The sequence below is a fragment of the Nicotiana tomentosiformis genome, chromosome 3 (assembly GCF_000390325.3).
Source record: "Nicotiana tomentosiformis chromosome 3, ASM39032v3, whole genome shotgun sequence".
In the NCBI taxonomy this organism is placed as follows: Eukaryota; Viridiplantae; Streptophyta; class Magnoliopsida; order Solanales; family Solanaceae; genus Nicotiana; species Nicotiana tomentosiformis.
The window spans coordinates 104,018,569-104,035,736 of record NC_090814.1 but is presented as its reverse complement, the minus strand read 5'-3'; the positions used below and the strand labels follow the sequence as shown (position 1 = coordinate 104,035,736).

At 44.1% G+C, this 17,168-nt stretch overlaps 1 protein-coding gene across 1 annotated transcript; it reads right to left on the bottom strand.

Moving 5' to 3' along the window:
• Positions 1 to 420: 420 nt before the first annotated feature.
• On the bottom strand, positions 421 to 4,009 carry LOC138908280 (uncharacterized). Its single transcript, XM_070198938.1, has 4 exons — positions 3,017 to 4,009; positions 1,889 to 2,347; positions 837 to 1,010; positions 421 to 711 (listed from the first exon to the last, which is right to left on the bottom strand). The coding sequence occupies exons 1-4, from the start codon at positions 4,007 to 4,009 to the stop codon at positions 421 to 423; spliced, it is 1,917 nt and encodes a 638-aa protein (XP_070055039.1).
• Between the last annotated feature and the right edge of the window lie 13,159 nt (positions 4,010 to 17,168).

Here is a 17,168-nt window from a genome sequence, read left to right as displayed (position 1 = left end):
AGATAGGCCACATAATTTTGATGCGGACCGCACAAAAGTGAGTGCGGCCGCAGCATTAGTGCGGACCGCACAAAAATATGTGCGGCCGCAATTTATTCAGCATTTTTGACAGGCCAAACTTCATAGACCATGTATTTTTCATCTCCCAGTTGTGAGACCATACACAAATTTGTACGGCTGTAGAGTGGCAGTGCGGTCCACATAATTTACTGCGGTCCGCACTTTTGTAACACTTAGCCAAACTTTTCATGCGCAGTTCCTGCAATGCACACCCATTCTTGCATACACTTCAAAACTAGTAAGTACAAACAAAGCCTATCTAATCTAAAGAAGAAAAACAAGAAAAAAAAAAACGACACATGGGTTGCCTCCCAAGAAGCGCCTGATTTAACGTCGCGACACGACGCATGTTACCATCAATCACTTGAAATAGAGCAACGCCACAATGTGGCCATCATCAACCTTGCCAAGATAATATTTAATCTGGTGCCCGTTGACTCTAAACACCTCATCATTCTTATTTTTCAAATCTAGAGCACCAAAGGGTGTCACACGTACAACTTCAAATGGGCCACTCCACTTTGATTTCAGCTTTCTTGGAAACATCCACAACCGAGAGTTGAACAAAAGCATAAGATCACATGCTTTGAATTCTTTGTTCTGGATATACTTGTCATGGAGGTACTTTATCTTGTCCTTTAAAAGGACAAACTAGAGTATGCATGGAACCAAAAATCATCAAGTTCATTCAATTGCTCAACCCTAAGATTTGCAGCTACATCCCACGCAAGGTTAAGCTTCTTCAACGCTCACATAGCCTTATGCTCAAGTTCCACCGGAAGGTGACAAGCTTTCCCGAATACTAACCGATACGGAGACACACCAATTGGTGTTTTGTAAGCTATTCTATAATCCCAAAGAGCATCGTCAAGTTTCTTCGACCAATCTGTCCAGTTGGCATTCACAGTCTTTGACATAATACTCTTGAACTCCCGGTTACAGACTTCAACCTGTCCATTTGCTTGAGGATGATAGGGGGTCGACACTTTGTGAGTGACACCATACTTGGAGAGTAAAGTATCAAAAGCTTTGTTATAAAAGTGTGATCCCCCATCACTAATGATGGCCTTTGGAGTACCAAACCTTGTGAATATGTTCTTCTTCAAGAAATCTACTACACTCCGAGCTTCATTGTTGGGCAAAGCCACAACTTCAACCCATTTGAACGCGTAATCCACAAATACTAATATATAGGTGTTCCCATATGAGCTCACAAACAGACCCATATAATCAATGCCCCGAACATCAAAAATATCAATCTATAGGATGGTGGTGAGAGGCATCTCATTTTTCTTGGAGATCCCACCGGCCCTTTGGAATTCATCACAACGCTTAACGATATTACTAGCATCCTTATAAAGGGTATACCAATAGAATCCATAGTTTAGCACCTTTGTAGCAGTTCTCGCTCCACCATGGTGACCACCATATGGTGAAGAGTGGCAAGCTTCAAGAATACCCAATTGTTCTTCTTCTGGTACATATCTTCGGATAACACCATCGGTACAAATTTTGAAGAGATATGGCTCATCCCAATAGTAGTCCAGGTAGTCCCGTTTGAGCTTCTTCCTTTGGTTTGAAGAGAGCTCATTCGGAAAAATGCCACTCACAAGATAGTTGGCAATATCGGCAAACCATGGCGTCCAGTCATAGAAATGGAAAGGAGTTGTTCGTCAAGAAATGAATCATTGATCTCAAGGCCATCATGTGGCCTCCCCTCCTCCTCCAATAGGGACAAGTGGTCCGCAACTTGATTCTCACTACCCTTGCGGTCTTGAATCTCTAGATCAAACTCTTGCAATAGAAGCACCCACCGCATCAACCTTGCCTTAGAGTCTTTCTTGCTCATCAAACAACGAAGTGCCGCATGGTCAGTGTGAACAATTACTTTTGTACCCATTAGGTATGGGAGGAACTTCTCCATAGCAAAGACAATGGATAGGAGTTCTTTCTCAGTCACTGTATAGTTGACTTGGGCCTCGTTCATGGTCTTGCTAGCAAAGTAGACCGGATGAAAGATCTTGTTAATTTGTTGCTTCAATACCGCTCCAACCGCCACATCGCTTACATCACACATGAGCTCAAATGGTAAGATCCAATTTGGCGCGATGATAATAGGAGTGGTAGTCAACTTATACTTGAGTAGTTCAAATGCCTTCATACAATCTTCATTGAAAAGGAACTTGGCATCTTTCTCCAAGAGTTTGCACAAGGGGTTTACCACTTTAGAAAAGTCCTTGATGAATCGGCAGTAAAACCCTCCATGACCTAGAAATCTCCTCACTCCCTTTACGAAAGTAGGGGAGGGAGTTTGGATATCACTTCAATTTTTGATTTATCAACCTCAATACCATTCTTGGAAATCTTGTGACCGAGGACAATGCCCTTCTCGACCATAAAGTGACACTTCTCCCAATTCAACACCAAGTTAGTTTCCTCACAACGTGTCAATACCTTATCCAAGTTATCCAAGCACTATTCAAAAGAATTCCCCACGATAGAAAAATCATCTATGAAAATCTCGAGAAAGTCCTCCTCCATATCGGTGAAGATGGCCATCATGAACCGTTGAAAAGTTGTCGGTGCATTGCATAACCCGAATGGCATCCGCGAGAATGCGAAAGTGCCATATGGACAAGTGAAAGTGGTCTTCTCTTGGTCTTCAGGAGCAAAGAATCTGGTTATCCCCGGAATATCCATCAAGGAAGCAATAATAAGCACGTCCGGCTAACCTATCCAACATTTGATCAAGAAATGGAAGTGGAAAATGGTCTTTCCGAGTAACTTTGTTGAGCTTCGTATAATCCATGCACACTCTCCACCCGGTGACAGTTCTTGTGGGGATCAATTCATTTTTGTCATTTGTTATCACAGTCATGCCCCTTTCTTTGGGACACATTGCACCGGCGAGGTCCACGAACTATCGAAAATGGGGTAAACAACCCTGACATCCAACCACTTGATGATCTCTTTCTTTTACTACTTCTTGCATGGCCTCATTCAATCGTCTTTGATGTTCCACGGAGGGTTTGGCATCCTCCACCAAAATGATTTTGTGCATGCAAAAGGTGGGACTTATACCCCGAATATTTGCCAATGTCCAACCTATTGATTTCTTCCGCCTTTTGAGCACCGCAAAGGTGAAATCTACCTGCACGTTAATTAAGCACGAGGAAAGAATAATAGGTAAAGTGGAACGAGGGCCTAGAAACTCATACCTGAGGTGTGAAGGCAAAGACTTTAACTCCAAGGTGGGATGCTCCTCGATTAAGGGCTTTGTTGATGGAGTCTTCCGGTTTTCGAGATCCAAGGAAAGTTTTCTGGGCTCATAACTATATGATCCCATTCCTTGCAAAGTATTGATGCAATCTACAAAGCCTTCCTTCTCATCCTCATCATGATTCAACAACACATCTTCCAAGGTATCTTCAACATTTATCACAACACTAGTGTCATCAACAATTACTTTGGTCGCAAGATCCACGAACGAACACACTTCGTTGCTATTTGGCTGCCTCATTGATTTACAAATATGGAACACCACTTTTTCATCACCCACCCGGAAGGTGAGCTCGCCAGCTTCCATATTAACTAAGGCCTTCCTTGTAGCAAGGAAAAGTCTCCCCAAAATGATTGGTACCTCGTAGTCAACCTCACAGTCAAGTATCACAAAATCTGGGGGAAGGATGAACTTATCGACCCGAACTAACACATCATCAATTATCCCCAATGGATTTTTCATTGTCCGATCCACCATTTGCAACCTCATGTATGTGTGTCTTTGTTGCCCAATCCCCAATATTTTGAACACAAAATAGGGCATCAAGTTAATACTTGCCCCTAAGTCATATAAAGCTTTGGCGAAATCGGAGCACGGGATTGTGAAAGCACCGGGGTCTTCCAACTTTGGATCCATAGAGTACACAATAGCACTCACTTGATGTGTCATTTTGATCGTTTCACAGTTCATTGATCTTTTCTTTGTTACCAAATCCTTCATGAACTTGGCATATCCCGGCATTTGTTCTAAGGCTTCAACCAACGGTACATTTATGGACAAACTTTTCATCATATCAATGAATTTCTTGAATTGATTCTCATTGTGTTGATTTGCATGTCTTTGAGTGTATGGAGGAGGAGGCCTTGGCATAGGTGCCTTAGCCGTTAGCACTACCGGCTCCGGCATATCAATCACGTGCTCCCTGGACGGGTTCACATCTTCTTGCATCTCCTCCACATTTTCATCAATATCAATCCTCGCTTCTTAATTAGCTTGAACATCATTGCTTGGCTCATCATCATCTTGCACCAACACATCATCACCCATATGTCTTCTTTGGTTTGAGGTACTAGCAACTCCACCTCTCCCACTTCTTGTTGTCACGGCCATTGCATGCCCCGTATTCTCACCTTTCGGGTTCACCACCGTATCACTAGGTAGTGCCCCCTTTGGGCAAGTATTTAAATCTTAAGAAATTTGGCCAAGTTGAACTTCTAAGTTGCGGATAGAAGTGTTGTGGGAGGCTAGTTGGGCATCGGAGTCGGCGTTTTTTTACGTCATTTGCTTAAACATGTTTTCAATCTGTCCAATTTCACTATTGGAAGAATTAGGACCTTGCGACGGATATGGAGGCGGGTTGTTTGGTTGTTGATACATCGGGGGTCTCTGAAAGCCTAACCCCCGATTTCCTTGATTGCTATTGTTCCAAACCCCTTGATTATTGTTGCCACCCTAATTGCTTTGATTGTTGCCACCCCAATTACCTTGATTATTTCCTCCCCAATTGCCTTGATTACTCCAATTGCTTTGATTATTGTTGTTTCCACCACTCCAATTTTCTTGGTGGCCTTGATTGTTCCAATTTTCTTGGTTTTCTTGTGATCTCCATTGTTATTGATTTGGAGCATTGCATCTTTGACCTTGATAATTACTGACATATTGAACCTCTTCATCTTGCTCATCATACGAATCATCTTGATTATACCACTATTACTTTGCTCAAAGTGTTCCGGATGGTTTTGTACTTGTTGACCTCATTGCCGTCTCTTGTTTACCATTATGATCACCCCTTCCACAACATTCACCTGTTTCGACCCTTGAACTTGTTGAAGCTGAGCTTTGGCCAATTGGTTCATGGTGGTTGTCCATTCCGTAATAGCTTGCCCATGATCATGTAGCTCCTTGTGTAGGTGAATAACATTTGGGTCACCCTGAGGAATATTGGCTCTATTTTGCCACGCCGAAGAGGTGTCCGCCATCTCATCCAAGATTTCACAAGCTTGGGGTACTTCAGGTATTCTGGAGACCAGTGGGGTTTCGTTCACTGCCTTTCCGGTCTCAGGGGCTGCATTCAGTTGGTCGGAGGCTTACGAGAGGCGTAGGCCGGTCGGCGCAACGCTCTTACCTGGAAGCAGTTCTCTGTTCTCTTTTTGTAGAAGTTCGTGCCTCAATCCGGTAGAGAGGAGTTGTGCAGACAGTCTGAGCAGCTTCGTCAGGGTGATATATCTGTGATGCAGTATGAGATGAGATTTTCATAGTTGGCCCGTCATGCTATCTGGTTGGTTCCCACAGACAGGGAGAGGATCAGGAGGTTCATAAATGGCCTCACTTTTCAGCTGCGATTGCTTATGACTAGAGAGAGAGTGTCTGATGCTACTTTTGATGAGGTTGTCGATATTGCTCGTCAGATTGAGATGGTTCGCATCCAGGAGCGGGTCGAGAGGGAGGCCAAGAGGCCTCGTGGTCAGGGTGGATTTAGCGGTGTTCCTTCTGGAGGTCAGTTCCACCACGGTAGAGGTCGTCCTTTCAGACATGCTCAGACGGCTCGCCCAGTTTACCGTGGTGCATCATCTGGCTATGGTTCACACAATTATAAATAGGGCCATTCATCTCTCAGTGCTCTCCTAGCTTAGAGTTCGTCCCGTGCTCCATTGGGCCAGGACTCATCTATGCTAGGTCCTTCTACTAGTTATCCCGATGCTCGGGGCTCCCTCTAGTCCCCAGCACCAGCACCGGGGAGTTGCTATGAGTGTGGAGAGTTTGGTCACATGAGAAGGCAGTGTCCCTGCCTAGTGGGAGGTTCAGCTCAGCAGAGGAGCCAGTCTATGACGTCAGCACCAGTTTCGTCACCACCCGCTCAACCAGCTCGGGGTGGAGCCCAGTCAGCTAGGGGCCACCCGAGAGGGGGAGGCCGATCAGGGGCAGCCAGGCCCATTTCTATGCCTTTCCTGCCAGACTAGATGCCATTGCTTCAGATGATGTGATTAGAGGAATTATCTCAGTTTTCCATAGAGATACCGCTGTATTATTTGACCCTAGTTCCACTTATTCATATGTATCCTCGTATTTCGCTCATTATCTAGATATGCCCCACGAGTCTCTAGTTTCACTTGTTTATATGTCTACGCAGGTGGGCGATACTGTCATTGTGGACCGTGTATATCGATCATGTGTGGTGACTATTGGGGGTCTGGAGACTAGAGTGGATCTTTTGTTGCTTAGTATGGTTGATTTTGACGTAATTTTGGGTATGGATTGGTTGTCTCCATGTCATGCTATTCTAGATTGTCACGCTAAGACCGTGACATTGGCGATGTCGGGGTTGCCGAAGGTTGAGTGGAGCGGCTCTATAGACTATGTTCCTAGTAGAGTGATTTCATAGTTGAAGGCTCAACGGATGGTTGAGAATGGTTTTCTATCTTATCTGGCCTTTGTGAGGGATGTTAGTGTAGAGGCCCCTACTATTGATTCTGTTTCGGTGGTGCGAGATTTCCCGGATGTGTTTCTTGCAGACCTGTTGGGCATGCCGCCTGACAAGGATATTGATTTCGGTGTTGATTTGGTGTCGGTAACTCAACCCATTTCTATTCCGCCATATCGTATGGCACCGATGGAGTTAATGAATTGAAGGAGCAGCTTCAGGAACTCCTTGATAAAAGGTTTATTCGACCTAGCGTGTCACCTTGGCGTGCACCCGTTCTATTTGTGAAGAAGAAGGATGGTACTATGAGAATGTGCATTGATTACAGACAGTTGAACAAGGTCACAATCAAGAACAAGTATCCTTTGCCACGTATTGATGATTTGTTTGACCAGCTTCAGGAAGCGATGGTGTTCTCCAAGATTGATTTGAGGTTAGGGTATCACCAGCTGAAGATTCGGGACTCAGATATTCTTAAGACAGCTTTCAGGACCCGATATGGCCATTATGTGTTCCTTGTGATGTCTTTTGGGCAGGCCAACACCCCAACAATGTTCATGCATTTAATGAACAGTGTGTTTCAGCCTTATCTTGACTCGTTCGTTATTGTATTCATTGGTGATATCCTGGTATACTCTCGTAGCCAGGAGGAGCATGCTCAGCATCTGAGGATTGTGTTACAGCGATTGAGGGAGGAGAAGCTTTATGCAAAGTTCTCCAAGTGTGAGTTTTCGCTCAGTTCAGTGGCTTTCTTGGGACACGTGGTGTCCAGTGAGGGTATTCAGGTAGACCCGAAGAAGATAGAGGCGGTTCAGAGTTGGCCCAGACCGTCCTCAGCCACGGAGATTCGGAGTTTTCTCGGTTTGGCTGGTTATTACCACCATTTTGTGGAGGGCTTCTCATCTATTGCATCGCCCTTGACTAAATTGACCCAAAAGGGTGCTTCTTTCAGGTGGTCGGAGGAGTGCGAGGAGAGCTTTCATAAGCTCAAGACTACTTTGACCACGACTCCAGTTCTAGTTCTACCATCAGCTTCTGGCTCTTACACAATGTATTGTGATGCCTCACGGATCGATATTGGGTGTGTTCTTATGTAGAAGGGTAGAGTGATTGCTTATGCTTCGTGCCAGTATGATTTGGCGGCACTATTTGTACGGGGTCCATTGTGAGATTTACACTGATCATCGGAGTTTGCAACATCTATTCAAACAGAAGGATCTTAACTTGCATCAGCGAAGGTGGTTGAAGCTTATTAAGGACTATGATATCACCATTTTGTACTATCCCGGGAAGGCCAATGTGGTGGCCGATGTCTTGAGTCACCAGGCGGAGAGTTTGGGGAGCTTAGCATATCTTCCCGCAGCAGAGAAGCCATTGGCATTGGATGTTCAGGTCTTAGCCAGCCAGTTTGTTAGATTGGATATTTCTAAGCCAAGTCGAGTATTAGCTTGTGTGGTCTCTCGCTCTTCTCTTTATTGTAGTATCAGGGAGCGTCAGTATGATGACCCCCATCTGCTTGTCCTTAAGACACGGTCCAGCACGGTGATGCTAAGAATGTCACTATTGGGGATGATGGTGCATTGAGGATGTAGGGAAGGCTATATGTGCCCAATGTAGATGGGTTGCGTGAGCTGATTCTCCAGGAGGCTCACAATTTGCGATATTCTATTCATCCGGGAGCCGCGAAGATGTATCAAGACTTGAGACAACATTACTGGTGGAGGAGAATGAAGAAGGACATAGTGAAGTATATAGCTCGGTGCCTAAATTTCCAGCAGGTGAAGTATGAGCATCAACGACTAGGTCGGTTGCTTCAGAAGTTAGAGATTCCGGAGTGAAAATGGGAGCGGATCACTACGGAGTTCGTTGTTGGGCTTTCAAGGACTTAGCAAAAGTTTGATGTAGTTTGGGTGATTGTGGACCGGCTGACCAAGTCAGCTCATTTCATTCCTATGATGACTACCTATTCTTCCGAGCAGCTGGCTCAAGTGTATATCCGCGAGATCGTCAGGCTTCATGGAGTACCGGTATCTATCATTTCTGACCAGGGTACGCAGTTTACATCACGGTTCTGGAGGGCCGTACAACATGAGTTAGGTGCTCGAGTGGAGTTGAGCATAATATTTCACCCTCAGACAGACGGACAGTCCGAGCGCACTATTCAGATATTAGAGGATATGCTCCGTGCATGTGTGATGGAGTTTGGGGTTCGTGGGATCAGTTCTTGTCACTAGTGGAGTTTGCCTACAACAACTGTTATCAATCGAACATCCATATGGCACCGTATGAGGCTCTGTATGGTAGGTGGTGTAGGTCTCCAGTGGGTTGGTTCGAGCCGGGCGAGGCTAGATTATTGGGTACAGACTTGGTTCAGGATGCTCTGGAAAAGGCTAAGGTGATTCAGGATAGACTACGCACAGCCCAGTCCAGACAGAAGAGTTATATGGATCGGAAGGTTCACGATGTTGCATTCATGGTTGGAGAGCGGGTCTTGCTCCGGGTTTAACCCATGAAGGGTGTTATGATGTTCGGAAAGAAGGGCAAGTTGAGCCCGAGGTTTATCGGTCCCATTTGAGGTATTGCGACGTGTTGGGGAGGTTGCTTATGAGCTTGCCTTGCCTCCCAGTCTAGCAGGAGTTCATCCAGTATTCCATGTTTCTATGCTCCGGAAGTATCACGACAATCTGTCTCATGTATTGGATTTCATCTCAGTCTAGTTGGACAAGGATTTATCTTATGTTGAGGAGCCAGTGGCGATCTTGGATAGGCAGGTTCAAAAGCTGAGGTCGAAGAATATTGCTTCTATGAAGGTTCAGTGGAGGGGTCAGCCGGTCGAGGAGGTGACTTGGGAGACCGAGCATGATATGCGCAGCCGTTATCCTCATCTTTTCATCACTTTAGGTATGTCTCTATGCCCATTCGAGGACGAACAATTGTTTTAAGATGGAGAGGATGTAACGACCCGACCGGTCGTTTTGAATGTATTAGCCTCGATCCCCTATTTACTGTTTTCCCTGTATCTGTTTCTGCTTATGTGACTTGCCGGGAGGTCTTGTTTTTGGTTTCAGAGTGTTTTGGGACACTTAGTACCTAAAACGGAAGCTTAAGTCTCAGGATTTTGACCGTAGTCGGAAGTATGTGAAGACAACTCCGGAATGGAGTTACGTTAGCTCCGTTGGGTGATTTTGGACTTAGGAGCGTGTCCGGACTGTGAATTTGAGGTCTGTAGCTAATTTAGGCTTGAAATGACGAAAGTCAAATTTTTGGAGAGTTTGACCATGGGGTTGACTTTTTGATATCAGGGTCGGATTCTGATTCCGGAAGTTGGAATAGGTCTGTAATGTTGAATATGACTTGGGTGCAAAATTTGAGGTCAATCGGACGTGGTTTGGTAGGTTTCGGTGTCATTTGCGAAATTCAAAAGTTTAGAAGTTCTTTAGGCTTGAATCCGGGTGTAATCGGTGTTTGGATATTTTGAGTGACTGGAAGGTTCGACTAAGTTCGTATTGGGTTATATGACTTGTTGGCATGTTTGGTTGAGGTCCCGGGGGCCTCGGGTGGAATTCGGGAGGTTTTGGACTTTGTTTGGATTTGAAAGGGGTAGCTGAAGTGTTGTTGTTGCTGGTGTAATCACAACTGCGGAGTGGGAACCGCAGGTGCGAGCTCGCAGAAGCGGGGATGGGACTGTAGAAGAAGAGGAGTTGAGTAGAAGCCGCATGTGCGATTATTTTCCTGCACCTGCGATGGTTGCAAAAGCGGGCAGCTTGGCGCAAATGCGAGTTTTAGCCGCAGATGCGATGGGTTTCCGCACCTGCGATAGGCGCAGATGCGGTCTTAAAGCCGCATGAGCGGAATCTGGGATTTTAAGTGGAATCCGCACCTGCGATGGATTTTCTGCAGGTGCGGCGTCGCAGATGCGACAGTGGGTCCGCAGATGCGAAGAGTCTGGGCAGAAGGTTTAAAAGCAAGGGTTCACGATTTTAGTCTTATTTCACCATTTGAGACTCGGACTTAGGCGATTTTGGAGAAGCATTTCGAGGGTATTATTGAGGTAAGCTTCTTGTACTCATTTTTTTATCATAACTCTTGATTCTCCACTAATTTCCCCACCTAATTAGCGAGATTTTGAAGTGAAATTTGGGGGTTTAGGGATTGAGAATTGGAGAATAGATTTTGGGGATTTGGAATACCAAATGATGTCGGATTCTGATGAATTTAGTATGGTTAGACTCGTGAGTGAATGGGATTTCGGGTTTTGTGACTTTTATCGGATTTTGAGACGTGGGCCCGAGGGCCGGGTTTGAGCCTATTTCGGATTTTGGCTTATAATTTCGTAATTTTCTTGTGGAATTGATTCTTTTAGCTTATATTAATTATATCGTACTGCTTGTGGCTAGATTAAGGGGCAAGGGCATTGCGGAGTAGGAGTTTGCGCGATTTGAGGTAAGTAACAATTTTAAATCTGATCCTGAGAGTATGAAACCCCGGATTTTGGTATGATGTGACTATTTTGGAGATGACGCACATGCTAGGTGACGGGCGTGTGGGCGTGCACCGTGGGGGGATTGTGATTTGGTCCGTCCCATGAGACTGTAAAGTCGAATAGACTATTGTTAATTATATGTTCTCTATGTGTTATAGAAATTTGACTGCAAATCATGTTAGAAATCATGCAAAGGCTATGTGATAGTACTGTTGGGATCCGCAGAGGTCACATACTTATTGAATTATTTGCTAATTGTTGTCTTGTACATAGTCATTGTTTTACTTGAGCATCATATCTCAGTCTCTTCTTGATTCTTGTTGATACACTATGTTATTTTGTTTGGGCTGATCTTTATGATTTCTCAAAGCCCGAGAGACTGGAGAGGTTGGTGACTGAGTTAGGGCCTGAGTGCCAAGTTGTGAGCTATAGGTATATATATAGATCGGGTTACATACCGCAATGAGCCTGGGGGCTGTATGTATATGGATCGGGTTCCACGCTGATGAGCCTTAGGACTGTATCGGGTTGCATGCCGCTACGAGTCTTATAGCGCTTGGGCTGAAGGAGCCCCTCCGGAGTCTGTACACCATCAGTGAGTGCAGGTACCTATTGAGTGTGAGTACTGAGGGCTGAGAGCCGAGTGATTGAGCTATTGTGATTGTTGCCCTGAGAGGCTGTACTTGCCTTTTCATTTGTTGATGCACTTAGTTGCTATCTGTCATTGTCGTGAAATTTCTGAAATATTCTATATCCGAATTTACCTGCACTCTAACTGTATAAAACTGATTTGATTTGAACTGTCGGATTTGAAAGCATGTGTATATTCTTTGCTGGAATTATTGAAAATGAACTGTAATTGTATAGCTCGTCACTACCTTCTCAGTTCCTATTTATTTTTGTTACTTGCTGAGTTGGTTGTACTCACGCTACACCCTGTACTTCATGTGCAAATCCAAGTGTGTTTGATCACGGAGGTCGTTGAGTTCGTGCGCGATCGAGTACCAGAGACTACGAGGTAGTTGCCGGCGTCCGCAGACCTTGTCTCTCCTTCTATGTTTTCCTTCTTTTCTGTATTTATGCATAAACACTGTTTTATTAGACTGGATCTCTAGATGCTCATGACTCAGTGACACCCTGATGTCGGGCTATTTTTCCGCACTTATGTTTTTTTGGGGTTTTACCCCCGTTGTTATGAAAAACTCTGGTTATTTTAAATGTCTTAGTTTATTTCTGTTAAATTTTGAAAGTGTTTTAGAAAGGTCGGCTTGCCTAGTATCACGATAGGCGCCATCACGATGGGTTAGGTTTTTGGGTCATGACAAGTTGGTATCATAGCCTAAGTTACATAGGTCTCACAAGTCATGAGCAGGTTTAGTAGAGTCTTGCGGATCGGTACAGAGACGTCTGTACTTATCTTCGAGAGGCTGCTGAACCCTTAGGAAATTTCACATTCTTGAATTCTTGTCGTGCGAATCTTTTGATTCTGGTAACTAAATTTCTGTTGTTCTAATTCTCTCACAGATGGTGAGGACGCGTACTACGGGGCGGAATGGACAGCCACCACTACCACCATCCAGGGCTGCGAGAGGCCGACTTCGCGGTAGAGGCCACGGTAGGGGCAGAGGTGCAGCCCGCACATCAGCTGGGCAGTACCTGCAGACCTACCAATTGCCCCAGTTTAGGAGCAGGCTCCAGTTGTGGACGAGCCTATGGGACCAGCTCAGGCACAACCCGTGTCCATTGTGATTCCAGGCCTTCAGGAGGCCTTAGCTCAGATTCTGATCGCGTGTACCAGTCTTGCTTAAGAGGTCTCTGTTCCGGCCGCAGCAGCCACTTCTCAGGCCGAGGGAGGTGCTCAGATTCCCGCTGCCCGCATACCAGAGTAGGTGGTACAGGGATTCCAGACACCGGGGGCACCACCAGCCCAGGCGGTTGCCGCTGCTCAGGATTATGTTGTTCCTGCTATGCCTGAGGATGAGCAGCGTAGATTAGAGAGGTTTGGGAGGCTCCAACCTCCATCTTTCAGTGGTGCAAAGGGAGAGGATGTACAGGGTTTCTTGGACAAGTGTCAAAGGATACTTCATACTCCAGGTATTCTGGAGACCAGTGGGGTTTCGTTCACTGCCTTTTAGTTCTCAGGGGCTGTATTAAGTTGGTAGGAGGCTTACAAGAGGTGTAGGCCGGTCGGCGCAACACCCTTACCTGGAAGCAGTTCTCCGTTCTCTTTTTGGAGAAGTTCGTGCCTCAATCCGGCAGAGAAGAGCTGCGCAGACAGTCTGAGCAGCTTCGTCAGGGTGATATGTCTGTGACGCAGTATGAGATGAGATTTTCATAGTTGGCCCATCATGCTATCTGGTTGGTTCCCACAGACAGGGAGAGGATCAGGAGGTTCATAAATGGCCTCACTTTTCAGCTGCGATTGCTTATGACTAGAGAGAGAGTGTCTGGTGCTACTTTTGATGAGGTTGTCGATATTGCTCGTCAGATTGAGATGGTTCACATCCAGGAGCGGGTCGAGAGGGAGGCCAAGAGGCCTCGTGGTCAGGGTGGATTTAGTGGTGTTCCTTCTGGGGGTCAGTTCCACCACGGTAGAGGTCGTCCTTTCAGACATGCTCAGACGGCTCGCCCAGTTTACCGTGATGCATCATCTGGCTATGGTTCACACAGTTATCAATAGGGCCATTCATCTCTCAGTGCTCTCCTAGCTCAGAGTTCGTCCCGTGCTCCATCAGGCTAGGACTCGTCTATGATAGGTCCTTCTACTAGTTATCCCGGTGCTCAGGGCTCCCTCTAGTCCCCAACACCAGCACCGGGGAGTTGCTATGAGTGTGGAGAGTTTGGTCACATGAGAAGGCAGTGGTCTCGCCTAGTGGGAGGTCCAGCTCAGCAAAGGAGCCAGTCTATGACGTCAGCACCAGTTTCTTTGAAAGATTCTATATCCGGATTTACATGCACTTTAACTGTATAAAACTGATTTGATTTGAACTGTCGGATTTGAAAGCATGTCTATTCTTTGCTGGAATTATTGAAAATGAACTGTAATTGTATAGTTCGTCAATACCTTCTCAGTTCCTTATTTATTTTGGTTACTTGCTGAGTTGGTTGTACTCACGTTACACCTTGCACTTCATGTGCAGATCTAGGTGTGTTTGATCATAGAGGTCGTTGAGTTCGTGCGCGATCGAGTACCGGAGACTACGAGGTAGCTGCCGGCGTCCGCAGACCTTGTCCCTCCTTCTATGTTTTCCTTTTTTCTGTATTTTTACTTAGACAATGTTTTATTAGACTGGATCTCTAGATGTTCATGACTCAGTGACACCCCGATGTCGGGCTATTTTTCGCACTTATGTTTTTTCTTAGGTTTTACCCCCGTTGTTATGAAAAACTCCGATTATTTTAAATATCTTAGTTCATTTCTGTTAAATTTTGAAAGTATTTTGGAAAGGTCGGCTTGCTTAGAATCACGATAGGATCCATCACGACGGGTTAAATTTTTAGGTCGTGACACTCATCAAACAACCTCCCCAAGTTCAAATGTCTTCAAGGAGTATGAAGCTATGGTCTTTTTATTTTTACATACTTGGCACCTTTTTTGATTTTATGTGGTTTAGTGGCTGTTGTCCTTTTTTCTTTCCCCAGTACGAGTAGTAATTTATGCTATATTTTTCACTCAGCTGATTGACCATATGAATAGGGGAAGAACATAAAACGAAAGATCAGATTTTCACCTAAATAAGTAGTTTTGTTTTTATTAATATTGATCTTTAGGTGTTTCCCTTCTCCATTTTTGGATTAACCAAACTTTCATCTATTTGGATTTGAAGAAGCTACTTCATTTTTAACCTGGCCGGCCAAGTCAAGGTTTGACAAAATTAATTGTTCCTGTAATTGTTGCTGTTAGGATCGGGAATTCGGGTAGTGCTGAATTTAGCCAAACAACATTATTATGACAATAACAAAGACAATGCAAGTTGATAATAACGACAATTAAAGTAGATAAAGAAGATACCAATTTAACGTGGTTCGGTCAGTGTGACCTATGTCCACAAGCGGAGATGAGCAATTTTACTATACCAATAAGAGTACAAAAGAGAGTAAAAAATTAGAGTAAATATTCTAATTAATCCCAAATACCCTAAGGGAATAACCTCACAAGATCACTCCAAAGAAAGGGTTCACACAAGTGCTTCCCAACGCTTAACTCTCATACAAAACACTCTTAATAAAGGAAGAAAGGAAGAAACAAGAAATGAAGACTCAAATCTTGTTGGTGTGTCTAAAATGAACTAATGGCCTTCCCTTTTATAAGCAAAAACGTCTTGGCCTCTTAGGTGTAAAAGAAGAGATACAACTAGTGCAAATGATGTCCACCACACAATGCAATATTTTTGGGTCCCAAAGAATATTGCCAACAAAGTCTACACCTTGCAAAGATGCTTATGCTTATGTGAGATAGACTCCAATAGCCAAATATTGGCCATAATTACAAATCTCCACCTTGACCTAATTTTGGTTGATATAGTAAATTTTCTCCACTCTCTTCGAAAAAGCCCCAATGGGCATATGTCAAAATTTAATGCCATCAAAATCAGACAAGTTGTCTGATACCGAAACAGTAGTAGGGCCTCCCAATTCAGTATACAACGAACCAGATATGTGTGCTTTCATGATCACAAGAGCACCTTGAAAAATTTTTAAAACTCCACCTTCACCGGTGAATTTGCACCCAAGGGATTCTAAAGTGCCCAACGAGATGAGATTTTTCTTCAACTCAGGAACATATCTAACATCGGTGAGAGTTCTCGCCACACCATCGTGCATTCTGATCTGAAATGTACCTTTGCCAATAACGTTACAAGTAACATTGTTACCCAGTTGGACAACTCCATCTGCAACTGAATCATAGGTAGAAAACAAGTCCCTAATAGGACACATATGATATGAACAACCGAAATCTAAAATCCACTCATTGTATAATCTGAAACTAGTTTCAGTTGCTAAAAATATAGTTCCCTCAATCTCATCAGTTGCTACTCTAGCTTCAGCGGTGTCAGTATTTTTGTGCTCATTTTTTCTTTCTTTATGCTTTTCTTTATTTTTCAGTTTAAAACATTCAAAGATAATGTGACCTTTCTTATGACAATAGCGACTCTCTAAAATATTGTATCTGGATATGGAGTCGGATTTGCCCCTAACAAACAAGCCAACTTCCGCTTGAGTTCCACTAGCTTCCCCAGTAATATCACTATCTATCTGTTCTTTTGATTTTAAGATAGATTTAATATCCTTATAAGAGATATTATCATTTGCATAAAGCATAGTATCTCTTATATGCTTAAAAGATGGGAGTAGAGAACAAAGCAGTAAAACGGCTTGATCCTCATCTTTAATTTTAGCATCTATATTACTCAAATCCATAAGAATGGAATCAAAGGTGTCAAGATGAGAGAGAATAGAGGTACCTTCATCCATACGAATTGTATAAAGCTTCTGCTTTAGGTGAAGTCTATTTTCCACCGTTCTCTTCATATATAAGGTTTTCAATTTTTCTCACATGCCTTTGGCTGTGGTTTCTACAGAAACTTTACGTAAAACCTCATTTGAGAGATTTAAAATGATAACTATTTTTGCCTTTTTGTCTATGATGGCAAACTCCTCATCCGTTATTTTATCCGTCTTCTTCTCCTTTCCTTGCAACGCCAAATATAATCCATCCTGAATTACAATAGCTTCCATCTTTAATTGCCACATTCTGAAGTTTGCACTACAATCAAATTTCTCAACATAAGTCTTTGTTAAAGTCATATTGGCTACTGAAACAAATCCGGTTAGATCCGGCTCTAATACCAATTTGTTAGGGTCCGGAACTCGGATAGTGCGAAATTTAGCCAAACAACGTTATAATGACAATAACAAAGACA